The sequence below is a fragment of the Mustela lutreola genome, chromosome 2, assembly GCF_030435805.1.
Source record: "Mustela lutreola isolate mMusLut2 chromosome 2, mMusLut2.pri, whole genome shotgun sequence".
Lineage (NCBI taxonomy): Eukaryota > Metazoa > Chordata > Mammalia > Carnivora > Mustelidae > Mustela > Mustela lutreola.
In genome coordinates, this window is record NC_081291.1 from 14,858,887 (window position 1) to 14,884,383 (window position 25,497).

Sequence of the window (25,497 nt, forward strand, 5' to 3'; positions counted from 1 at the left end):
CAGTCACCTGTTGGGAATATCACCTTCCCTCACAGACAGCCCCCCAGGACTCCCACATTCCTGTGTTCCTCCTCCCCTCCCAACAAGGTCCTCATCCCAAAGCCTTTAAGATGCAGAGTAAAAATCAGTATGGGCCCCGCAGGAGTCTTGACCTAACTTTCAGGTACATGGAGGAAAACAGCCAAGAGGATGGAGGAGGCATCCTCTCTCCTCTTCCCCCTCAACCTTCATCCAGTCCGGCAACACAGTGTTGGCCCTACTTCAAAAGTTCACGAATTCCTCCACTTCTCTGCACCTGCACAGCCTCCTGTGGCCCTGGGCTCCCCTAGTGCCTCTTGCCTGGTATCCTGGCTTCCTCCTCAGCCTGTGCAGAGGCTGGAGGGAGACTGTTTGCGACCCTTCCGCTGTTCACAGCACCCACGGCTCCCATTGTGCAGAGTGAAAGGCCAACTCCTCACTAACTCATGACCTACTGTGATGCTCTTCTCTCCACCTTGCTCCCCACATGCCACACTGGCCACCTCACTGTTCCTCTGGCACAGTCCTGCCTCAGGGCCTTTGCACTGGCTGTTCCCTCTGCCTGGAATGCAGGTCCCCCAGGTACAAGTAGGGACCCTCCCTCACTTCCTTCACACTTTACGTACGAATGTCAGCTGCTCAGTGCACCCGACTTTCCCATCAGTCTTCTTTTTTTTTTTTATATTTTATTTATTTATTTGACAGAGAGAGAGAGAGATTACAAGTAGGCAGAGAAACAGGCAGAGAGAGAGGGGAAGCAGGCTCCCTGCCGAGCAGAGAGCCCGATGCGGGACTCGATCCCAGGACCCTGAGATCATGACCTGAGCCAAAGGCAGCGGCCTAACCCACTGAGCCACCCAGGCGCCCCTCCCATCAGTCTTCTTGACCATTTTCACCATCTGCGCATGGTACCTCCCCCTCCTCCTTGAACGTGCACTCTGTGTGGGCTGGGGTCCATCTGGCCCATCAGACCAGGAAGTGAGAAGCCCAGCATATTGCGGTATGAGGCCTGCCTGACCTGGTCAAGCATTAAGGCTCAGCCAGAGGCCAGAGACCTCACTAAAGCTGCAGCTTGCCCAGCAGGCAGAAGGGGCCTTGGGAATCCTCAATTAGCTAACTACCTGCACCCTCAGAGGTCTGACTGGGCCTGTGGTGCAGACCTGGGCCTTCCAGCTCCCCCACCTCCCCCGCCCTCCCACCCAGCACTATCTGTCCCTATCTGGTCACCATGGCAGCCATCAGTAATTCGAGAGGAGCTCCCACCCACCAGCCCAGCCCCAGCGCCTTGAGTTTCATCCTGGGGCAGCCAGCTGGGAGGCCACCAGCCCGTGGGTGCAGAGCAGAAATGGAAGGTGGCTCCCCATGCCGGCAGCTGGGACCTGACAAGGGGCTGCTAAGGTCCCAAGGCTGGCGCCCCTTCCCTGTTCCACCTGAGGGCAGGCCTCTTCTCTCCGGAAAGCTCATCTCCAGGCCCCCCATCCCCACCCCTGCCGGATGCCTCTGTCACCTCTCTCCTCTCTCTCCCCTGAGCTCCTCAACAGGCAGGGAGGGCTGGGTGGGTCCTGCCCCTGGGAATCCTGAGCTCTGCATCCTGTCCTGGCCACCAAGCACCAGGTATCAGGCAGACACTGACCTAGGGACAAAGGGCAAAAAGCGCTATCCCACTCACGGAGCCCAGCACAGCCACAGGGGCTTTGCATGGGCTGTTCATGCTGCTTTGAATGAATGCTGGTCACCCCCATCCCTTGAACCTGGCCTTCGCAGATCCTTCTAGTTGTTTGGGTGGTGACCTCATCTAAGAGGCCCAACCAACAGCTCTCCCTTGCTCGCCTACCACCATCTCTTGACAAGAGACGCCAGCTGGTGCCCTGGCTTTCTCTTTCTCTCTCTTTTTTTAAGATTTTATTTATTTATTTGACAGAGAGAGAGATCCCAAGCAGGCAGAGAAGGGGAAGCAGTCTCCCTGCTGAGCACAAAGTCCGATACGAGGCTCAATCCCGGGACCCTGAGATCATGACCCGAGCTGAAGGCAGAGGCTTAAAACCCACTGAGCCACACATGCGCCCCAACCCTGGCTTTCTCTTATGGAAGGGTGCTCGCCATGGGTTTCTCCCTCCAGGTAGACAGCACAGCACTGTGGCCCTCCTGCGCCCACAGCCCGACAGCAGCAGGTCTCCATCTGGGCCATGGACCGCCCACAGGACAGCAGCGAGGAGCGGGGACAATCTGGAGGGATGGGGGATGGAGAGCATTTGCACCCAGCGCACATACACTGCGCATGCGACTAAACTGAAGCCTGAGTACTTCCTACCTCCCTGGCCCCCTACAGGCCTCCCTGGGATACTGCCTTTGAGCTCTGATGCCCTGGTGATGGCTGCCACCTCAGTTTCCCTGGGTGCCATGGGGGCTTGGGAGACACGGCTGTGCTGCCCAGACCACCATATGGTGGTGTCTGAGGGGCGGGAGTCTGCACCTCTGCTGCTCACAGGCCCTGGTCTCCAGGGGACCCCCTCCCAGCAAAAGCCCTGGGAGGACAGTGCCTAGAACCCTCCCTTCTGAGCCTTGGTTCCCACATGTCCCTCCCAAAGTGGCCACAGCAGACACAGATGCGGGGGGAGGTGGCTCCCATGGTGGATACATTTATTGACAAGAGTGGGGCTGGGCTGGGCTTCCAGCCTCTGCTTCTGGCCAGAACAGGTGAGAGAGCTTGAGGAGGGGTGCCCAGCAGGGAAGGCGGCACACCTTGCTGTCCCCTGGCTCGGGAACCGGTCTTATGCACTGGGAGCGTACTGTAGCACCAGCCGGTCAAAGTCATTCTCCTTCAACGTGGTGGGGGAAGGGGGAGACACAGAGAGAACATGAGTCAGGACCCCAGTCACCCTCCTTCCCTGGCCCTGCCCGGGGTGTCTTGGGACCAGGGACAGACAGTCCGCCTGGGCTCACCTTGGCCTGGTACTCCTTGATGAAAGGGTGGGACCGATGTGCATCCTTCAGCTGGGACAGGTAGCGGTTTGTCACCTGCAGGGGACAGGAGGCCAGGGGAGCTGAAAGGGGGCGAGGGGAGCCAGGTGCTGCTCACATACAGGGCAAGGGGAGGGGTGGGGGGATGGGGTAGCTTCCCAGCTTCCCACTGACCCCAAGCAAGAGCTTCCATCTCCCATCACCTCCATTACTCCATCCGGAAATCTGGCTGATGCTGGGTGGGACCCTCAGGGTTGGGGCAGAAAGAGGGGACAGGTGGCACAGAACCTCTGCTCAGCGCACAGTGGAAGGATGTGCCGAGGGGCTCAGTGAGTGGGTTGGGAAGGACCCAGGCCCAAGGAGAGGGCGGAGCGCAGGTCAGGGGGAACAGGGCTGGGAGGGGAGGGGGGTTTGTTCTGGGCACACTGTGCAGAGAATCCCCAGGGATCCTGGTGCTAGAACCTGGACCCCAGACAGAGCCCTTGCTGCCAGCCTCGCCCCTCCTCCTCAGGCCCACACTGACTATATGGGGCGGGGGCAGCTGTCTCCCCAAGCCCAAGGGTCCAGTGCCATCTCTGGGGTGAGTGGAAGAGTTGCTCTATCTGCTATACTACGCTAGCCCCGAGGCCACCCGGGGATCCTGCTATAGGGATGGGTACCAGACGGCCAGGAAGCCCTAGGGTGGGTCCCTGGTCAAGTGGGCCAGTCAGCCACCTAAACAGCCGGGCCCCAGAGTTCTCCCTCCCTCCCTGCCCTCACACAACAGGGGCTCACAGGGATGGCTCCCCTGGGCCCCTCTCCTCTGTTCTTCTGCCCAGTGACCTCCCAGAGGTGGCACAGGTGGGGGACCTGGCTCAGCTGGCCCTGGCTTGGGCACGCTCTGAGACACGGCCCACTAGTTCACACAGCCCACGGGAGCAGCCGACCGATAGCCTCAGCGCCCGCAACACCAACTTCATAGCGACCCTTGTGCTGATGGCAACCGCACCTGCCTCCCTGCCAAAGAAGTGGCTTTGAGACCCTGAGCTTCGTCCAGGGCTGGGGCCACACCGCAGAGACCTGCCCAAAGCAAGAAGGCCAGAAAACCTCCCTGAGCCAGGGGGCCCTACCTCGGGGGGCTTGCCCAGGTGCTGCGACAGGACGACGAGGTTGATCAGTGTCTCCGGGTGGCCACTGTCCTGGAAACACAGGAGACACCAGGCGAGTAGGGTCAGCTCCCCCAGGCCCCCAACTTGGCCTGTCCACCCCCATCTCTGGTGGGAAACCGGCTCCCGTTGACCCAGGGTAAAGACAGGACCCACTCAAAGTCATACCCTCAGAGCTGGGGCAGGGGGCAGGGCTAGGGGACCCAAAGCATGTCCACTGGCCACTCCACAAGGCCATGACCTCAGGGCCCCCCTTCTGCCTGGGAGGCAGCGTGGTGGCAAGGGGGGAGCCCCGGCCCTCACCCGTCTTCCCGCCTCCCCACAGCAGCAGCTTCCCCTCAGCCCGATGTCTCATCTGTGGGCCAGGATGAGACCAAGCCTCCTTGCTGGTGGCAGTCTTTGAGGAGTAATTTATCACACCAATGGCAAAGGAATAGAGCCCAACCCCAGGTGGCCTGAACACCATCACAGACAAGGGGTCCCCCTCCCTGCAAAAATGAGATCTGAGACCACAGGGCAGACCCTACCCACCCTTCCGGCTCTCTAGGGGCCTTAGCAAGAAGCTCCTGGGAAACTACCAGAACATCCAAGCAGGTGACCTCACCCCGCCCACCCACATGAGGCGTTGAGGCACAGGGAATGCAGGGAACTGGCCCCAGACCCCCTGGAGCAGGAAGGCAAGACCGCTGCAGGGGGCCCTGACCGCGCACTCGAACAGAGACACAGCAACCTGGATGCGAGGTGTCATAGGTTCGAGGGACTGCATAGACCCCAGCCTCCTGCATGGACCCGGCTCTGCTCCACTGCTGCCCCTCTCCAGGGCGACTCAACTCCCCCCCACCTTAGTCTCCTCGCGGAGGTTGTCAAGAGGGACAATGGCACGTGCCCATGGAAGCAAAACGAGGGGAACGCCAGAGGAATGGAAAGGACAGTGGAAAGCAGGGGGTGGCCCAAGGCACCGGGACAAGAGAGGCCGTGGCATGGCAGGGAGAGGAGGGGGTCAGGGCCACTGGCAGCACCCTGCCCCAGGTGGGATCTCAGAGAATGAGGACAGATGGGTGTCATTTCACTGGGGACCCCACTGCCTTCTCCTTCCGGGGCACAAACATCCCACCAGGCCAGACGTTCCTGACTGCACCCAGCAGTCCAGTTAAGGTCCAAGCCTGTCAGGGAGGCACAGCGGCCAGCACAGACACAGGCGCCCTGGCAGGCCAAAGCAGCTCCACGCGGGCAGCCCAAGGAGCACCCGACGGATGGCCCCTGGCCTGTTCGTGATCTGCAAACAATCTCCTGATGGTAACTCAACCCCCTGCACAGGTATGGGGGAGAAAGCTTCCTACTGGTGTCCTTTTCTCGTTACATCAAAAAACGTTTTCCAAAAACGGAAAAAACTTTGACATTTCCTCTGATTATAAAAGTAACACACAAGACCTCATGCGTCATTTGGGAGAAGGCAGCGGGGCTGCCCTGCCAGGGCCTCACTAGCGGTTCCTCTCCTAGACCCGAAAGGCCCAGGCAACGCCTCCCATCGGCAGCCCGCTCTCCCCTTGGTAACGAACGGCAGGCATCTCTTCCAAGTACTGGCTCAGGGGAGAAGTCACATCAAGAGGCTGCCAGACCATGCAGCCAAGACCTTTTTGCTCAGCTCAGCCCTGCTGAAGTCCAAGCCGATAGGAGCCTCCCATTTCCGAGAAAGGCCACAATCAACACTTCTATTTACAGTCCGAATCTTAGCTGATTTGCTATCAAAATAAATTCCCACATCACGTGCCAGGCCCGTGGGGTCTCCCTCTGCCCGGTCGGTATGCCTCTGCAGCAAGCCCTGCGTCCCCTGCCGCCCCCACCGGGAGCCGCCGTGTGGGCTGGGCCTGCCATACCTTGTCCAGAGCCTCCTGCAGCACGCCTTCAGCAGCCTCCCATCGGCCCTGGGCCATGTGGCAGGCCGCCTGCCCATTGAGCAGCAGCAGGGTGGACGAGCACTTGTCAGCCATCTCCTGAAAGATGTAGTAGGCATCCTGCAGCTTCTCACCACCCTGCGGGCAGAGTTTCAACATCACTGGTTTGTCACCCTACTCCCCAGCCCTGCCACCGCCTGCTCCCGCACACGGCAGGGTGACGCCAGCTGGCACTCCGCGGAAGTGATGCCAGCGTGGCCAGCATGCGGCAGGCCGTCCCTGGACCCCTCTCTTCTGTCGCCGAAAGTCCGGGTTCAGAATGAAAGGCTCTGTCTGCGTGCTAGAGATGCAGCATCACTTACAGGGGACCCCTGAGACCAAGATGGGCTTGGGAAAAAACACAGAGCTGGTGAACAGTGGGCAGGGCTCCCCCCCTAAGTTGCAGGGACTAGAAAACAGTTTGGGTGAGGCCTCAGCCCCAAAGGCCAGTGCAGGCGCATGCGGATGGGGCACACATTTTAAGCAGCCATGAAAAAAAAAAAAAAAAAAAAAGACAAGAAAAAGAAAAGCTTAGAGAAAACCCAGTGCCAGAAGCCAGAAAAGGGGCCACTGCCGGCGGGCAGGAGGGGCAAGGCATGGAGGAGATAGGGGCTGGGCGTAAGGGAAGGTGCACGAGAGACACTGGCCACTACCCAGTGCCAGGAGCCCAGGCAGTGAGCTGAGTGGGAGCCAAGCCCAGGGTCAGGCCTGGGAGGCTGCCCCACCAGGCAGGCTCACTCGGTCCATCAAGTCTGGTCCCAGAGCCCCCCAGCTCATCTGCTCTGGCTCTGGCCAAGATGCTCGGCTATGAGGAGCCGGGAATGGGGCTGCAGCTGATCAAGGTGCGAAATGTGCCAGGGCGCACTGCGCTGGGGGTTCCCCTAGGGGACGGGCCCTTGACCCAAACGAAGGAGCAGGTCCAGTGCGTCCATAGAAGCCTGTATCAGCACTCTCCCCAGACAGCGGCCAGCGCTGGATCCAGGGGGCACCTCCCGGGCCTCTGATGTTCCCTCATTCCCCCAGCAAGGCCCAGGGGCTCACCACAGCCAGATTGACCCAGGCAGTGGCCAGCTGGGTGAGGGTAGCGTCCTCATCCTGGTCCTGCATTTTCTTCAGCTCCTTCCTGGAGACAGAAGAGAAGGGTAGGAGGGAGCCCCCCGCATTCTGCTCATGGGACACATACTGGTGCCGGCTCACGGCCCTGACCCAGCTGCCCCCACTGCACACTTGGGAAGCCCACCCCAACTCTGCAGGGAGACAAGGACAGCACCATCCCTCATCCCAGGCAACACCCCGCCCCAGGCAACACCCTGCAGGGAGGGGCAGGCAAACCAACAGTGTGTCACCCCCATGGGCTTGAATGAAGTGAATGGACAAGCAATTGCACTCCTGATGCTCTGGGCCTTCAGAAAGGGCCCAGGGAGGGCCCCCAAGCTGAGTGCCCCCTAGCGGCCAGAGGCCTGGCTTCTGGGAAGCATGGCGTCCTGCTGCACTGACAGCCGCTGCTCTGACAGTCCTGACGCCGGGGGGGCCCCAGCCTGGGAGCTGCAGCTGGGGACGCGTGGGAGAGACGTACCGGGCAAGGTCCAGGCGGTCCAACTTCAGCAGGATCTGCACAGTCATGGCCATGCTGTGGGACAGACAGGCAGTCAGCCTCACCACTCTGCGGCTCATCAGGGTTCACTCTGTGTGGGCACCACCTCCGGAACATTCCTAGGGGTCCCTCGGCTGCCAGCCCTGCCTGGCCGGGGGCGATGCTGAGCCACACTGGACTGACCCAGGCTCTACAGGCTGGGCCAAGCCTCCCACAGCTTCCTGAGGCCCTGGCTTCCCCATTTCACCACTGAGCACGCGTGGGGCCGGAGTTTTCATCAAGTCCCATGTCGTCCCACTCTGACTACCCTGAGACTGGACACCATATCTGTGCCCCAATCCTGGTGCGAGGGGGACACTGGCCACCACCCAGTGGCAGGAGCCCAGGAAGCGAGCTGAGCAGCCAGACCCAGGGTCAGCCCCCAGGGAATGCTGTGGGTCCAGTCACAGCGTGGCTGCGAGGGGCACGTGCTCACGCCCTCCAGGGCCCACACCTATGGCTTCCCTCTCTGCTTGAGAGCTGTGGCCACTGCTCATGTATGAGTCACTCGCTCCCTCATCTCCCCGCCCAGAGCAACGGGGTAGGAGTCTGAGAAACAGTTACAGAGTCTGCTGCTTTGTAAGCTGCGTGCGAGACCTATTTCTTCTATTTCTTTTTTTTTTTTTTTTTAAAGATTTTATTTATTTATTTGACAGAGAGAGATCACAAGTAGGCAGAGAGGCAGGCAGAGAGAGAGAGAGGAGGAAGCAGACTCCCTGCTGAGCAGAGAGCCCGATGCGGGACTCGATCCCAGGACCCTGAGATCATGACCTGAGCCGAAGGCAGCGGCTTAACCCACTGAGCCACCCAGGCACCCCACGAGACCTATTTCTAAGCTGCCACAAATCCCTTTCTGGATGGGGGGGGGGGCAGAAACAGATACAAAAATGAACCTGTGGGGACCAACTAACCAAGGGACAACAGGTACCCAGAGAGTTCATAGGGGAGGGCAGTCGCACCCTCCAGGCCAGAGCCTGGACACGGCGCCCTAGATGAAGCACTGGCCCAGAGTCACCTCCTAGGGCGGGGGGTGGCACCCGTGGCACGCTGCCAGCTCTGGAGTGCGCTGAATGGGGGCTGGCATCAGGGGAGGGCCTGGGGGGACGCGGGGAGGACACAGAAAGGCCAGGGCCCAGGAACACAAGGCTCCGTAGTGGGGGTGGGGGTACAGAAACCACGGGCAGAACAAAGGTGCTTTCTCCTCTGCCATCGGGAACAGAGGGTTTCCAGCCCTGGGAGCCGTGTCCTTGGGAACAGCAGCCCAGCCGTGCAGAAAGGAGTGTCTCCTGGACCAAGAATGGGAGCTGCAGCCTGAATGGGAAGCCTGGGCCCCACCAGTCTCTCCCGACAGCCCCCCACTGTTCCCATGACAACGGCCAATGAGGCCTTGAGCAGCCTGGAGACCAGAGGGGCCACTCAGGCCTCTAGGCCTTCCCGCTAGAACAGGGAGGACACTCACCACTCCAGGCTGTCCCCCTGGTGCAGGGCACGCAGGGCCGCATCTGGGTTCTGGTCGTGGAAGTAGATGGAGGCAGCCATCAGCAGGAAGGTGGTATTGGTCACGTCCACACTCCGACTCATCTCTCGGTCCAGCTCGGCCACAATGGAGTCCCTGCAAGACAAGGCTGCTGAAAGCCTGCAGCCAGAGGTGGGCAGCAGCCTTGCCCCTGTGGGAGCAGACAGGTCCAGAGAGGGTGGGCCAGGCCCCCAGGGGAACACAGCAGCTGCAGGCAGAACGGGCCCCTCGTGGGATGCCTGGGTGGCTCAGTTGGTTAAGTATATGCCTTTGGCTCTGGTCATGATCTCCAGGTCCTGGGACTGAGCCCCGTGTTGGGCTCCCAGCTCAGCAGGAGTCTGCTTCTCCCCCTGCTTGTGTTCTCTCTCTCAAATGAATAAATAAAATCTTAAAAAAAAAAAAAAAAGAACAGGCCCAGCTGTTGCCATCAAGCCCCCTGGGCACCAACTTCACCGCCTTTCCACATGGTACTTCTTGCCCTTACACAGAGAGACTGAGGCTGGGTGCTTTCAGGCCCCATGAGGAGGTGGGGGGCAGGAGGGGACATGTCCACAGAGCAGCACAGACGACTGCTAGGCCTACAGACCTCCTGGCCCTCAGAGACAGGAGGCTGTAGTGTCCACATCACCCTAGATGTGGAGGGACAGACTGACTTGCCAGGGTCGCCTCTCTGGGGACAGGAAGCCACACAGATAACTCTCACTCTGGTGACATCGCCGCCTTCTGCAGTGGGCAGCTGCAATGGCCAGCTGCTCCGGGCAGGCGGACCGCGTGCAGGCTGGTGACCGGGCTGGAGCCAGGTCTCCACCAACAATCAGCCGGGTCCCCCACAGACCATAGGATACCCGAACCATTATCTGCTTAACTAGAAAACAGAGCCCAAACCCCTTATTTCAAAAGGCTGCTGAGCAGTTGACAGAAGGGAAGAGCCCGGCCCCAAGATGCCACCAGACCAAAACTGCTGTTCAGGGTCCACAGGATCCCCAGAAATGTGTGCATGTCACGTGGGCTGCTCGGGGGCCACTGGCCAGAATCTGCATCTAAGGCCCTGGAGGATGGAGACACGCCTGTCACTGTCCTTGTGACCACCAAGGTACTGGAAGGACAAATGACTTCAAACCCGAGACTATCTCCCACTCCGCACACCCGGAGCGCGTGCAGGGTGTGACACAGGGTTGGCACAGGAGCCCTTGTGGCCACCCCACGACGTTCCCTGCCTGGTTTGTGGCACCAGGACTAGACACGCCACCTGCTATTGTTGATGTGATGGGAGCATCATACGGTGTTACTTTAACATGACACGGGTCACCTGCAGGTTCTGGGACTTTCTCCACAGCCTGCTTGCTGCGCTGGCTGTGGGGATGCCAGGACGGACGCACCCTGAATCCCTCCGCCTTCCTGAGCTCCTGCCCCACGGCAGCCCCTGCTCCTACAAGGTCCCTGGGTCCCCTCCTCTTCCAAAAGGAGAACAGGGCTTGTCTTCTTGGCTCATGAAGTGTGGTGTGAGGGAGAAAGGACAGCCTCAGGAGCCTGCCTGCCTTGGCATCCTGGGGCTGCTGTCACAAAGCCCCGCAGACCCGGAAGATGCAAACAACGGGGACAGACTCTCTCACAGAGAATTCTAGAAGGTAGAAGTCCGATATCCAAGTGTGGGCAGGGAAGGTTCCTTCTGAGGCCCCCGAAGATGAATCCATCCCAAGCCTCTCTCCTGGCTTCAACCAGCTGCCCACAGTCCTTGGCGCGCATTGGCTTCCGTGTCATCCCGATTCTGCCTCCGTCTTCACGCAAGCCTCCCCTCCGTACCGACTCTGTCTTCTCATCTGTCTCTAATCAGGACACCAGTCCCGGATTCAGGGTCCACCCTACATCCAAGATGATCTCAAGATCCTTACCTAATTATATTTGCAAAGACCTCATCTCCAATGACGCCGCGTTTATGGGTTCTGGGGATCAGAACCTGGGGGCCCCCATTCAGCTGTCACTGCTGACAAGTAAATTCCCCCCAGCCTCAAGCTTCAAGGGCCAAGGACCCCAATCAGGAGACAGGGCACAGAATGCTGCCCTTCATCAGGGCAGCGGCCGGGGGTCACAGCAGGCGGTCTCACCCACACCTGGGACCCAAAGACAACCTCGGTGGCCCACGAGAGTAGCATAGTATCAACAAGGTCATGATCAAGTCCTGGTATCTAATAAGTTCCACTAGGCCTTTCTGTGAGCTTCCCTGCTACTAAAAGGGATGCTCCAGGGTGGTGGTGGGGTCTCAGGGCTGGGCAGGTGGGGAGGTGGGCAGAGGGGCGGGTGGGGGAGGGCAGGTGGGCGGGGGAAGACCCACAGGGTAGAGTGTCTCCCAGTCCTGGGCTAGGCTGTTGCCCTACCCCAGGCACCCTGTGGGGAGGATATTTGAATGTAAAACTTCCTAACCCCAGGGGGCCTCTTGACCAGCCATTCCTGGGCTGGGGAGGCAGCACAGAGGAGCACGGAGCCTGCTGGGTCCTGCTGGTGCTCCAGGCCTGGGCAGAGGCACAGCTGTAAGCACCAGGCAAGTATCCCAGCCAGCAACACAATGAACGGCTCACACAACTGCCCCGGCAGAGTAGGAATGCCCTGAGGCTCAGGGAGCCAAGAAGGTGGGGAGAGATGCAAACCCCGCCCTCTCATCCTCACCTCTGGCTGTCGTTGGCCAGGTACTCAGCAAACATACGCACGGCCTGGAGCTCAGGGGCGGAGGAGGGCTTGATCTCATCCAGGACCACACCATACTTCCTCTGCAGTCAAGAGAAGCATGCTGTCAGCTGGGCCTCACACCTCAGCCCCCAGGAACACGAGAGCTTTTTAGGGCTCTAGGAGCATTCTGGCAGAGCCCTGACGCCTGGAACCAGTGGCTTCCCCCAGAACCCACTGCCCGCAGGGGCCCCTCGGCCTGCCAGGGCCAGGCCTGCCACAGGACCTGCTGTGAGCCAGCACGACGTCACCTGCCACCTGTCAAGCCACAATGCCCACCACTCTAGCGGGAGACCCCAGGGCTGAAGTGAAGGGCGAGGGCCCCGCCAGCTCCGGGTGGAAGGCATCTCCCAGGGGTCGGGGGTCTAGGCATCAGGACACACACCCCCTCCCGCTGATGCTCAGAACCAGTGGTGGTGCTCACTGCTGGGAGGGGAACTGGAGTCAGGGGCCCACTTTCACCACATTCCTTCCCTGGTGGTCTTGATGTTTTTGCTGCCACCTGCAGGTGTCCTTTTGTATGCATACATCCGCCAGGTACACCAGAGCATCCCCTCTGCTGGGGGCCGCATATACTGTTCAGGTAAGGGCAGGGCACGGAGGCCGGGTGAGTAGGATGGGTCAATGGGAGGGCTGGGGTCCCAGCAGGCTTCAGAACACTCCACAGAGGGAAAGATGTGAACAGAATGCAGGAAGCCACCCAGGGCCTGATGTGAGGTGGAGGCAGCCGCGGAGCCATGTGCCCAGGACAGATCACGGTCCAAGGTTGAAGCTGGGGAGGAGAGGCAGGTGGGAGGCCAGCTGCCAGTGGGCCTTGGCGGGGGAGGCCAGGGCAGGGCACAGCTCGGTCTACACCATCTGGACTGCCTGCATGGCCAGTGCAAGAAGAAAAGCTGCCTGTGGACTACAGGGGGTTACACAGGATTCTCTTGCTTATTCCAAAAACCTAAAGCTATACTAAGCAAAGAGAACCTACTGATTACATAAATAAAGAAAAAAAGGAGGAAGAAATCTCTATAATGGTCGTTGGGCCTCATGAGTCCACAACCTCGGGAACACAGCCACCTACTTGTGGAGGCCACACTCGCTGCTCAAGGTCCTGAACTCTGGCCTCCTTTGTCTGTTGTCCCCACCCCAGTCGCCGCCCAGCACTCTGTTCTTTACTCTCCTGTCCCCGGGGCCTTGGAGGTCACAGGCCCACACTCACCTGTGCAAGGTATGCTCTGTAGAGGAAGACGTCCCTTTCTATATCTCTCTCCGGGCTTGAGGGCTGCAGAGAGACAGGGAGACCGGTCAGGATGCCTCGAGCTGTGTGTCAGACCTGTCCTCAGGGGAGGCCAGGAAGCTTCCCCAGTGGCTGCCGGGCCTACATCACAGCCCTGATCTTGTCCCAGACCATCACCACCCCAGGAAGGGGGTTCGATCCTTACCCGCATCCACCCAAGTGAAGAAAGTGGGGCACTCACTCCAGCTGCATGGTCACGGGCCAGGCTGGAGCCCATGCCTTTAACCACCGGACATGTGGCCACAAGTACTGACAGGTGCCCCCAGAGTGCGATGGGTCAAAACAGAAGCTGCTTAATGATGTGGGTGGTCCAGGAGGTTGGTGGGGAAATGCCTCAGTGCCTGAGTTTGTAAAAGTAGAGAAAACTGGGGCACCTGGGCGGCTCAATCGGTTAAGTGTCTGCCTTCAGCTCAGGTTGTGATCCCAGGGACCTGGGATTGAGCCCTGCATTGGCAGTCCCTGCTCAGTGGGTAGCCCCAATCTCCCTCTGCCCCTCCCCTTGGCTCATGCTCCCCCCAGCCGAAATGAACAAAATCTTAAAGAAAAAAGGTAGAAAAAAGAGGCCTGGGAGGATTCCCATCCAGAGGCCAATGGTTGATTCTGAAGAACCGATGGGACCCGGGAGACCTGCAAAAGGGACTTTACTTGTGGTAACAAATACTTCCATGTAACCTGTTATTGTCCTGTTTTTGTTCCAAAACACGTTTTAATCATGGAAAACAGAAGAGACAAAGGTCTGCCTCACTCAGAGGAGAGCTCAGCGGGGCTGCCCGGGAACAATGACATCTGCATCCAGCCTGGGCCACGCCGCTCGGCCCTGGTGCCTTGAAGCCGGGAAGCCCTGCGGAGGGGATTTCACTTGGGGAAAGAAGAGAAAATTATCCTCTCACTCGGGGCCTGTGGGAAGAAGCCCCCTGAGCCTTGGCCAGGCCATGAGGCTATGGGGGATACGGACCAGAGCCAGGAAAAGAGGAAGGCTCGTAAAAACTTGGGCAGAGGGGCGCCTGGGTGGCTCAGTGGGTTAAGCCTCTACCTTCAGCTCAGGTCATGATCCCAGGGGCCTACGATCGAGTCCCGCATAGGGCTCTCTGCTCAGCAGGGAGCAGGGAGCCTGCTTCTCCTCATCTCTCTCTCTGTCTGTCTCTCTGCCTATTTGTGATCTCTCTCTCTCTGTCAAATAAATAAATAAAATCTTAAGAAAACAAAAAAAAAAAAAAAACAAAAAAAAAAACTTGGGCAGAAGCTGCATGGTGAGTGCTGGGCTGATCTCCAGATCCGAGAAAACAGGGATGGCATCTTTCTGAGCAAACGTTTTCCTGCCATGTGTGGCTTGGGGAGGAGAGCTCACCAGAATTACCTGAGAACAAAGCCAGGAGGCCCACACCCACCAAAGCCGGCAGACCCCTGAGTGGCCCCCGACTGACCTCAGACGGCTCCAAGGTGCAGCCAGTCCTGAGGACAGTAAGTACCATGGTGGGGTTGGGTAGTGATGGGATGAGGACCGCCGTCAGGATGGCCCCACTAGACCTGCAGCGCCTTGAGGCTTCCTGCACTGCTTCGTCCCCAACGCCAGGCAGCACCTACGATCTTGTGGGCACTTAAGAAATGTCTGACAAATGAGGATATGTCACGATGGTGACACAGCACTACATCCGATCAAGGGCAATGACTCCCCAGGTGTCCCACGTGGGGTCACCTCAGCTCGAGTCTGTCAGAGATTGCTGGGGCCACCGTAATGGTGGGAAAGAACAGAAAATTATCCTCTCACAGTCCCGGAAGCTAGCTGTTCGAATCAAGGTGTCAGCAGGACCACACTCCCACCAAAGGCTCCATGGAGGATCCTTTCCGGCCTCTTCCAGCTTCTGGGGGCTCCAAGTATTCATTGGGTTGTAGTCCCCTCCCCCCAATCTCTACCTCCATCTTCTCTGTCTGCCTCAAACCTCTCTTTGCCTTTCTCTTAGAAGGCATTTTTCTTTTTAAAGATTTTATTTATTTATTTGTCAGAAAGAGTGAGAGATCACAACTAGGCAGAGCAGCAGGCAGAGAGGGGGAAGCAGGCTCCCCCCTGAGCAGAGAGCACGATGCAGGGCTCAATCCCAGGACCCTGAGATCATGACCTGAACCGAACCCAGAGGCTTAACCCACTGAGCCAGCCACGCGCCCCACTTAGAAGGCATTTCTCATTGGATTTAGGGCCTATCTGAAATCCTGGCTGATTGCATCCAAATAGCCTTTACTGAATTCTATCTGCAATCATCCTCTTGCCAAATAAGTCATGTTCCCAGGTTCCCAGTGAACATATCTTTCAGGGGACACCGTTAAACCCAGTACAGGCTGCCCAAGAGGGTTCGTGGACCGTGGACCAAAATTAAATCACACTGAATGGCTCAGTGGGGACAGTATGCTCATTCTGGATGCATCAGGGTCAATGACATGGTTTTGCAGCAGTGCATGTTTCCTACATCACCAAAGAGGGAGCAGTTCCCCAGCTCAGAGGCTGGGTCGCAGTGTGCCTCCACCCACGGCAACTGCCAATCTGGTTTCTGTGACTGCTTCCAGTCCCTGAGTACAGCAGGGCACACTGGTTCTCCCTTTCAGCAGTGACGGAAAGTCTGAAAAATACGACAGAAGACTTGCCCCCTTAAGCACTCAAGCTATTACACATTCACTCACTTCTTTTCTCATCTGATATCCCCAGAACACAAGGCTATGTGAAAATTAATAAAAACAAAACTCGTTTGGGCACCTGGGTGGCTCAGTGGGTTGAGGCCTCTGCCTTTGGCTCAGGTCATGATCCCAGGGTCCTGGGATGGAGCCCCGCATCAGGCTCTCTGCTCATCAGGGAGCCTACTTCCCTACCTCTCTCTCTGCCTGCTTCTCTGCCTACTTGTAATCTCTGTCTGTCAAATAAATCAATAAAAATCTTAAAAAAAAAAAAAACCAAAAAAACCAAAACCCAAACAAAACAAAAAACGCGTTGAAAATAGAATCAGGCGGCCAGAAGGGGGAGCTCTCAAGCCACGACACACTCCAAGTCCATGACAGACCCCAACAGAAGAGGGGTACCATGAATTCCCCACAGGAGGATGAGATTTTCTCCTTGCCTGGCAACTGGCTAGCCAAGGAGACTGTCACAACTCAGGCAATGAGAAGCCACCGGACTCTGAGCTCCCAGTTTACTCCAATGGGTTTTTGTCTATAACAAATCCTCTCGATTTCCTTTCCCCTGTGAAAGAGGAGTCCTCTCTGTTCTCTGGACTTGCCCATGGTTTTGCCATAGGTTACACATCCCAAGATGCAATTATCCGTTAATCCCCAATGAACCCATTTTCCTAATAAAATAACTGATTTTTCTTTTTAAGGTTAACAAGGAGGGCGAGCAAGATCCTGTCAATTTCACAGCTCTAATGCACGGCCAGTAGTTCACTCTCAAAGTGTCAGTAACACCCATGTCCCTCCCTAAAAGTTCCTGCAGAAGGACCTGCTGTCCCCTCTTGTCATCCATTAGCTGGGTCCTGCCTAGCAGGGCTATTTTCTAGCTCTCAAATGACCAACCTCATTCCCATCACTGTCCATCACACCACCCCCCTGACTTCTTGTTTATGTACTTGTTTACTGTCTCCCTGAGGAGCTTAAGGTTTCCAAGAGACCTCAGAGTTTTATCTATTTTATCACTGCTTTGACCCAGCACAAATACACTGCCTGGTCCACAAAGAAGCTCAATGAACGAATGAAGAAAGGAAAGAAAGAAAGAAACGAATGGGAAAATTCGAGGAGAAACAACCTGGCTCGTGGCGCAGGGTAATGTCGAGGAAGCCATTTCTCTCCCAAACAGCAGTGTCAGCATCATAAAATGAGAACAAACAACAGTTCCTACTTCACGGGGATTGAGGGTATGGTGGCATAAGCGGGCTCTCCCCAAGTGACAAATACTACTATTATTACTACAGAGGTATAAACACCTTCCTTACTCAAATACCTTCCACGGGGCAGAACGAGCTCTGAGTGAGAAATATCAAAATATGTCACAGCTTTGAGTTTTGTCAAAGGTCAGGGTAACTAACTCCTCACAGTGCTCTGAAAAGGTACACTGGTAGGCAGACGCCGCGAGAAGAAGAAGATTTTAAAAATAAGAGAGCGACCCGTGGCCGCCTGGAAGCGTCTTTCTCCACCACCATCCCCTCGCCCCCGAACGGCCGCACCTTCACCCGCTGCGCCTCGTTAATGCACTGCTGGTAGCTGCCAATGTAGAAGGCATTCTTCACGTCGAACAGCTCGTCCACTTCTCCGGAGCCGCCGGTGGCCGGGCTGGGAGCCGGAGGCGCCATACCGCTGTGGTTCCCGTCGCTCCTCTTCCGGAGGGACACGTCGACCGGAAGCAGAGAGTCACCGCAAGGCACGCTGGGAATTGTAGTTTACTCGTTTCTACCTGATGATGAACCAAAGGGAGTTAAAGGACGGGAGTCGCAAGGACGACTCGCAGGGCATTCGGGAACTGTAGTTTGATTTTATCGCGAGAGCCAATGGAAATCGGGAAAAGATGGTAAGCATGTGGTCGAGGCTGGGAATGGTCGAGTGAGCTAGAGGTGGGTGGGACCACGCAGCTAGCGATCCAGTAAACGGGAGCGGTTCGTGACGTCATCTGTACGCGCCGGAAAGCACGGCTCACACGAGTGCTCGCACGAAGCTGGTGAGGGGAATGGCCGGTTTCGCGGAGCTCGGACTGTCGTCTTGGCTTGTGGAACAATGTCGGCAGCTGGGTTTGAAGCAGCCTACGCCTGTACAGCTCGGCTGCATCCCTGCCATCCTAGAGGGTAAGTGTGTCTCGGCCTCTTCCCCAGGAAGCCTACCTCCTCTTATCGGCTCCCTTTCCTTCCGCAGCTTTTGCGCACCCCACTTCTGCGAGGCGAGGGAATATGCTTGGGCGTTATTGGCGAGCCTGGATCCCCGAAGTAGACTGGGCAGTGTTGGCGTTTGTAACGCACAGTTGATTTCCTGTGCGGACACCCGCACACAAGTGATGTAATCCCAGAAACTTGGGACCTCAGAGCACAGGGATGAATGACTAATGGCCACTACTGAGAAACTTTGGTAGTTTGCACTACATCTTAATTTTACAAACGGAAACTGAGTTTGTCGAGATTACTAGTAAATGCAGGACTCTGGTCCCGTGAATACTCCCCACTCCCCACTCTGGTAGTGCAATCCCGTTTGCCATTAAAGAGATGCTGTTAGGGGCACCTGGGTGGCTTAGTTGATTGAGCGTCCCACTCTTGATTTCCACTCAGGTCATGATTTCAGGGTGGAGATCAAGGCTGGCTCCATGCTGGACGTAGAGCCTGCTTGGGATTCTCTCTCTCCCTCTCTCCCGCGCTTCTCTCCCTTCCCCGCGTTTTCTCTTTCTTTCTCTGTAGAAAGAGAGAAAGAAAGCCAGCCTAGGATATAATAAGCTGAGAGTTGAGGTATTAAATAGACAAAGATGGAAAAATTGATAGCCAGCCTAGAATATAAGATTGGGGGAAGGTTTTCAGGTTTCCCCAAGCTGGGATGTTCTGTGAGGGAGTCAGATGAGATAGTGAGTTGTAGTGGGGCACCTGGGTAGCTCAGTTGGTTAAGCATCTGCCTTCAGCTTAGGTCATGATTCCAGCCAGGGTCCTGGGATCGAGCCCCGTGTCTGGCTCAAGCAGGGAGCCTGCTTCTCCATCCTCTCCCTCTGCCACTCGACCTGCTTGTGCTCTCTCGCACACAAGCTTGCTCTCTCTCTCTCTGTCAAATGAATAAATAAAGTCTTGAAAAAAGAAAAAAGATAGTAGTGGCATCTTGGGTCAGATGGATGTGGGTTCCAGTCCAGCCTGCTACTCACTGGCTGTGTGTGCTGAGCACGTCTCTGAGACTCTGTTTCCCTGTCTGTTCAATGGAGATAATAATGGTCACACTCTCCTAGAATTTGTCCATATGCCCAGAACACAAATGACATAGGACACATTGGACACATGGTAACCGCTCATCAAACGTTAGCTATTGTGAACTGCCCAGTAGAACCTTGTCTGCATCTGGTGTGTGTTGATGCCTCTTTGCCCTCTGCCCAGGTCGGGACTGCTTGGGCTGTGCCAAGACAGGCAGTGGCAAGACAGCAGCATTTGTCCTGCCCATCTTGCAGAAGCTGTCTGAGGATCCCTATGGCATCTTCTGCCTCGTCCTGACACCCACCAGGTGAGCCCCCCATAGGCCTTCTGGGTGAGTTAACCATCTGTGTTTTCTTGGGCAAGCACCTTTACCTCTCCGAGTGCCCTTTCCCTATGTTTAAAACGGGGATGGAAATCATTCCTGCCTCTTAAGGGAAGCACAATTTACTGGGATAGTGTGTGAGAAGTGCTGAGCATAGGTCTTGTCTCGTGGTAAGCTGTCAGTTGTCTTGTAGCCCAAGACAGAGACACATTTCTTGTTCTTGGGCAGATATAAATATGGCAGTTGACGTGGTAAGTCCTCTAACAGCAGTAGGAGAGGTAGGCACTGTATGTTGTAAGAGTGTGGCCTGGGGAGGGGAAGTCGAGGAACACGTCATTCCAGATATTCCTTAAAGGGTGACAAGTATGTCTCAAAGGGACAAGTTTGGAGAAGGATACGCTAGGCAGAGGAAGCTGCTAGTGCATTCGAGTAGAGGTGGGAGAAATGCAGGGAACAGATTAGGTACTTGGGGTTAGAGCCAACTGGAGAAAAGCCTAGAATGCCAGGAAGAGAATTAGAACCAATTCTGTGGGCATCTGAGCAGGGGAGGGCAAGACAGAGGACAGTAAGTGGGCACATGAGCCAAGGGCAGGCCTGGGCAGAGCTGGGGCTGAAGGGTAGGGAAGAAGGGACTTGGACACTGACCAGCCTCAGGGGAGAGGGGACTGATGCTTAGGTTTTCGGACTTTGGTGACTGTGGTGTCAAGGCCACTGCCGAGGAAGAGAGGCCAGGTTGGGTGGAACTGGTGGGAAAGGGGCCATGGGATGTGGTCAGAGGGGCTCCAGCGCTCCATATCAGAGCCTTTATCCAGAGGGAACTGGGAGCTGTGATGCGTGTGTAAGTAGGAGAGGGACAGTCAGGAAGTCTGAGGGTTGGATATGGGAATGGGAGGCAGGCACAGAACCCCTATCTAACCCAGCCTGACCCCTTTACACCCACAGGGAGCTGGCCTACCAGATTGCAGAGCAATTCCGGGTGCTGGGGAAGCCTCTGGGCCTGAAAGACTGCATCATTGTTGGCGGCATGGGTACAAGGGGCCTGGGGAGGCTCTGGGTAGGGAACCCCCTCGGCCTCAGGCCACCTACCCAGACCCACTTCTCGCTCTCCACCTGCAGATATGGTGGCCCAGGCCCTGGAGCTCTCCCGGAAACCACACGTGGTCATCGCCACACCAGGGCGCCTGGCTGACCACCTACGGAGCTCCAACACTTTTAGCATAAAGAAGATCCGTTTCCTGGTGAGTCGGCCCAAGGCCCGGATTCATCCATTTGGGACACGTGTCCCATAGGCCATCCAGTAGAGCCGTAGGAGGGGTGACAAGGACAGCAGAGAAGCAATATGAGGTAGCCCAGACTAGCCAGGGTGGTCGGGGGCAGGGCCTCTCTGAAGCGCTGAGATAGTTGAGGGAGCGGATGTCTGAGACCTTGAGGGAGAACACTCCAGGGCCCATCTCCAGGGCTGGGAAGGAGGCATGGGTGGGGGAGAAGCAGGCTGGGCACGTGAGCGGGCCCTGGACAGCGCTATCACTCCAGATCCCCTACCCCTGGCTACTGGTTCTCAGGTGATGGACGAGGCAGACCGGCTGTTGGAGCAGGGCTGCACCGACTTCACCGTGGACCTGGAGGCCATCCTGGCGGCCGTGCCTGCTCGCCGGCAGACCCTCCTCTTCAGCGCCACACTGACTGACACACTCAGAGAGCTTCAGGGCCTAGCCACCAACCAGCCCTTCTTCTGGGAGGCTCAGGCCCCGTGAGTCCATAGCCAGGTCCCGAGGGGCAGGGCAGGGCAGGCAAGGGGTCGGGTGCGGGGGCCACACCCAACAGAGGTTCTTGCCCATGGACCGTGCAGGGCATTGGCTCCCTTCAGCAGTAGGGGAAACTGAGTCCGGTCCCCCACCTCCCTATCCGCAGGGTACGTACAGTGGAACAGCTGGACCAGCGCTACCTGTTGGTGCCTGAGAAGGTCAAAGATGCCTATCTGGTCCATCTGATTCAGAACTTCCAGGACGAGCATGAGGACTGGTCCATCATCATCTTTACCAACACGTGCAAGTGAGCACGGGCTGCCTCTCTTCTCCTCAGACCCCTTCCCGTAGCCTTTATGAGGCCTGAGGTGCGAGGCACATGGCCAGTGTTGGCACTCTGGAGCCTCTGCTGAGACCAGAGATTTCAGAGGATTCACTCAGGGAAGCTCAGATCAAGCAGTTTGCTGAGGCCACACCTCCTGAAGAGGGAGCCAGGACTTGGGGTTCCTCAGACTCCCCTTTTTTTTTCTTTTTCTTTCTTTTTTCTTTTTTAAGATTTTTCTTTATTTGTCAGAGAGAGAGAGCATGCGGCCCATGTGTGTGCATACAAGCCGGGGGTAGGGGGGCAGCAGGCAGAGGAAGAAGCAGGCTTCTCACTGAGCAGGGAGCCTGATGTGGGGCTCGATCCCAGGACCCTGCTACCATGATCTGAGCCGAAGGCAGACAGACACTTAACCGACTCAACCACCCAGGCTCCCCAAGACCCGCTCTTAACCAGAAGGCATGGGGGCCTCTGGGTGTCCCCCAGAAACGCCCTGCTGCAGCCAGGAAGGCCTCGAAGCAGCAGCTTTTTACTGTGTCTCGGGCTGTCGCTAAGGCCCAGCACATTGGCTCCCACAGCCAGGCCCTCCTCTCTGCAGTCCTGGAGGCCTTCAGAATCCTTTGAAGCTCTTGGGGAGGTCCTTAGGAAGCTGTAGCATGATCTGGAGTGGAAACGCAGCCTACGTCACATGGAGGAGACCTCCTGAGTGGCTGCTGCCCCCTAAGAATGTATCAGCTACCAGAAGAGGAAAGTCTGGGTTTAGGGCTGACTTTCATTGGCTTAGGCCAGGGTCGGCAGGCAGGATACCCTGCACCCCTGCTTCTCCTTCACCAGCTGTGCAGAGCTCCCTACTTGCCATCTTGGGGTGTGCCGGGGTGGGAGTGCCTTCCCTGACCGGGGCCCTGGAGAGGCTGCCAGCGTGTCCTTCCCCCCCAGGACCTGCCAGATTCTGTGCATGATGCTGCGGAAATTCAACTTCCCCACTGTGGCTCTGCATTCCATGATGAAACAGGTGTGGGGTCAGGCTGCCCCAGAGACACACCCCTCCCCATCCCTAGCCCTGGCCTCTCTGCTCCTCCCAGCCTCAGGGCCTTTGCCCACTCCTCTTCACTCTGCCTGAAACACTTCCTCCATGCGTTAACCTTGGTCTGTCCTCATGGGGGCGCCCGTGAGGGTGGGAAGCCTGGACTCCCATGTTCCCAGGCCTCAAACGGTAAATGCCCAAACATTTGCTAACCCTGACCCCCAGTCTTCCCAATTCTCTTCCTAATCTGGCAACAGAAAGAACGCTTTGCTGCCCTGGCCAAATTCAAGTCCAGCATCTACAGGATCCTGATTGCCACAGATGTAGCTTCCCGGTGAGCAGCCCCACCGTACTCCCTCCTGTGGGCTGGCCAGTGGCACCCCCACAGAGGGATCAGAGGGCTCCCCTGGCGAGGGGTGGGGCTGCCCCAACTTCTGGCTGAGTGACCTGGGGTGGGTCCCCGCCTTGGTTTCTGCATGTGGATGGCACCATTGACTGGCCTCTGCCTCCAGGGGCCTGGACATTCCCACAGTGCAGGTGGTCATCAACCACAACACCCCCGGGCTCCCCAAGATCTACATACACCGAGTCGGCCGGACAGCTCGGGCAGGTAAGCAGACAGGGCCGGGTGGCCTTCGGACCTGTTACCCTCCACCCTGCCCACCCCTCGAGGAGCCCAAGTCAGGAGCCAGTGGGAGAAAATGGGGTAGAGCCCGCAGGCAAGAAGCAGGGTCAAAAGTTGGGGGAATCTTCCTTTCGAAAGCAAAGGCAGGGAATGTTTTGGTTTCTGAGATTCTCAGCCCGGGGTGGTCAGAGACAGGGTTTCTGGGGTGGCCAGCCGAGGCCTGGTGCTTCTCCCCTGTCCTGTGGCCCTGGGGCAGGGCATATCAGCTCTCTAGGTCCGTCTCGTCATCAAAGGACAGGTAGCAGGAATGATGCATGTTTGTGCTGCTCCAAGGGTTGTGAACCTCACCAGCTTTGAGTGCTGAGGGAGACACCGTCACCCTCACAGAAATGGGGGACAGAGAGACTAGTGGGCACAGCTCTGCACTGAGGCATGTCAAGGCTTCTCACTGACAAAACTCCCTGACAGCCGTGCCCTGGAGGGAAATCAGCCACGTCCCCAGCCCCTGTGGACAGCTGGCCTGCCAGGAGAGCCGCCTCTCCCAGGGCCCTGTGTCTCCTCTGGGAGGGACCTGCCCTCACTCCGTTCCCACCAAGAGAGCTGCCTGGTGGTCGCAGCCTGTCTCTGTTGGCCCCTAGCTCACAGCAGGTAACTGTGGCATGTCCTCGCAGGGCGGCAAGGACAGGCCATCACACTGGTGACGCAGTACGACATCCACCTTGTCCATGCCATCGAGGAGCAGATCAGTGAGTGGAGGGACAGGAGAGGGGCCGGGGGGGAGACGGGTGCATCTGGGTGAGATACCTGCCAGGCTGCTCGCGGAGCAGAGCTTGGACTGCACTTCCCGCTCTGTGCAACCCCAAGTGATGGCTTTTAGCCCGGTTATCAAAACCAGCTTCCCACAGTGGCCCTCAGCCGCTGAAAGCTACATCCGGTGGGAAGAGACTTCAGTTTCTCAGCCTGGGATGTATCGGTGGTCCCTGTGGATGAGTCAGAGCCCCAGGGCCAGTGTCTGGGTGTGTTTAACAACCCCCTTGGGTGTTTTAATGTGCAGCCCAGACCAACCAGCATTGGAAAATCTGTAATCACTGCACAGATTGCCCTAAAATTCAGAAATCTCTGGACTGCAAAGGGCAGTGTTTGAGTAATCCTTACACCCAGCGTGAGGCTCAAGATCCCAAGATCCCAAGATCCCAAGATCAAGAGTCGCACCCTGTTCTGACGGAGCCATCCAGGCACCCCTAAAGGACAGTGTTTAAAAAAAATATTTCCTGTCAAATTCATAGTATTGCTAACAGTGACAAATAAAAGGACAGCCTCTTCAGGTCTACGATCCCAGATCTTGCTTATCTGACCCTAATCTGCTCTGAAGCCAGTCTTGCATGCCCTACTGCATGGGAAGCTCATTCCCAAGCCAGAATCTCTCCCTTGTCTGCTCTCTCCCACCCGCTGGGACCCCTGCCCCTGCAGAGAAGAAGCTGGAGGAGTTCTCTGTGGAGGAGGCCAGTGTGCTGCAGATCCTCACGCAGGTCAACGTGGTGCGGAGGGAGTGTGAAATTGTGAGTATTAGAAGCCGTGAGACCCCCGGTGCCCCCTTGGAGATGAGGGCCCCCGTGACGGCCTCTCCTTCCCTCCCCAGAAACTGGAGGCGGCCAACTTTGACGAAAAGAAGGAGATCAATAAGCGGAAGCAGCTGATCCTGGAGGGGAAGGTGAGGGGTGAGGGGCACGTGGATGGCAGGGAGGGCTTACAGGAGGCAGACTGGCAGCTTGGTCACCTGCGGGTCCTCCCATGCCAGGATCCCGACCTGGAGGCCAAGCGCAAGGCTGAGCTGGCCAAGATCAAGCAGAAGAACCGGCGCTTCAAGGACAAGGTGGAGCAGGTGCTCCAGCGGCAGAAGGCCAGGGGGGCTGGCCGCAGGGGGCGTCCACCCAGGGCCCCCCCTGGAGCACAATCGGCCCCGGCACCCAGCCAGGGCCCGTCCTGAGCACCACTGTGGCCCCCACCGGCCCTGCCTGGAATTCCTTCCTGGAACTAACAGTCAGACGGCTCCTCCCCTCCCCCCAGACCTACTCAGTCCCTGTCAGTGGGACCCAGGGACACCCATGTTGTGCTCCACACAGCTTTCCACCTTGCCACCCCTGGCTGGCCCCTTCTTGGAGCCCCTGCCTGCAGATGAGAAGGAACACTGGCTACGAGGTTGGGCCCAGCTCCACACACAGTGACCCTGGGGGGTGGATGCTGCAGGGACCCAGAGCAAAGGTGTGTTGCTTGCAGGAGTCACCTAATAAATGGGTCTCTTGACTTTTTCCCATCGAACTCTGCAGGAGTGGGGGCAGG

General features: G+C 57.4%; 2 protein-coding genes across 3 annotated transcripts; one reads left to right on the forward strand and one right to left on the reverse strand.

Moving 5' to 3' along the window:
- Positions 1-2,625: 2,625 nt before the first annotated feature.
- On the reverse strand, positions 2,626-17,590 carry COPE (COPI coat complex subunit epsilon). Its single transcript, XM_059160585.1, has 10 exons — positions 17,416-17,590; positions 13,136-13,198; positions 11,872-11,972; positions 9,151-9,303; positions 7,635-7,688; positions 7,100-7,181; positions 6,002-6,157; positions 4,089-4,157; positions 2,962-3,036; positions 2,626-2,837 (listed from the first exon to the last, which is right to left on the reverse strand). The coding sequence occupies exons 1-10, from the start codon at positions 17,539-17,541 to the stop codon at positions 2,790-2,792; spliced, it is 927 nt and encodes a 308-aa protein (XP_059016568.1). The 5' UTR covers positions 17,542-17,590; the 3' UTR covers positions 2,626-2,789.
- A 260-nt stretch (positions 17,591-17,850) lies between these two features.
- DDX49 (DEAD-box helicase 49) lies at positions 17,851-25,466 on the forward strand. Of its 2 annotated transcripts, none has more exons than XM_059160577.1 (13): positions 17,851-18,027; positions 19,303-19,426; positions 20,384-20,469; positions 20,558-20,679; positions 21,004-21,191; positions 21,353-21,493; positions 22,445-22,520; positions 22,790-22,866; positions 23,045-23,142; positions 23,829-23,903; positions 24,610-24,716; positions 24,797-24,868; positions 24,956-25,466. In XM_059160577.1, exons 1-13 carry the CDS (start codon positions 17,913-17,915, stop codon positions 25,142-25,144), a joined length of 1,470 nt encoding a protein of 489 aa, XP_059016560.1. In that variant the 5' UTR covers positions 17,851-17,912; the 3' UTR covers positions 25,145-25,466. The 2 variants fall into 2 exon arrangements, with proteins under 2 accessions (XP_059016560.1, XP_059016561.1); XM_059160578.1 differs by having other exon boundaries at positions 17,852-18,027; positions 24,628-24,716.
- Positions 25,467-25,497: the final 31 nt, after the last annotated feature.

Coding starts and splice junctions, on each gene's coding strand:
- COPE (XM_059160585.1), bottom strand. CDS start 17,541: ATGGCGCCTCCGGCTCCCAGCCCGGCCACCGGCGGCTCCGGAGAAGTG. Junction 13,199..17,415: donor ACGAGGCGCAGCGGGTGAAG/GTGCGGCCGTTC, acceptor GTCTCTCTGCAG/CCCTCAAGCCCGGAGAGAGA. Junction 9,304..11,871: donor CTGGCCAACGACAGCCAGAG/GTGAGGATGAGA, acceptor CTTGTCTTGCAG/GGACTCCATTGTGGCCGAGC.
- DDX49 (XM_059160577.1), top strand. CDS start 17,913: ATGGCCGGTTTCGCGGAGCTCGGACTGTCGTCTTGGCTTGTGGAACAA. Junction 22,867..23,044: donor GCCACAGATGTAGCTTCCCG/GTGAGCAGCCCC, acceptor CTCTGCCTCCAG/GGGCCTGGACATTCCCACAG. Junction 24,717..24,796: donor TGCGGAGGGAGTGTGAAATT/GTGAGTATTAGA, acceptor TTCCCTCCCCAG/AAACTGGAGGCGGCCAACTT.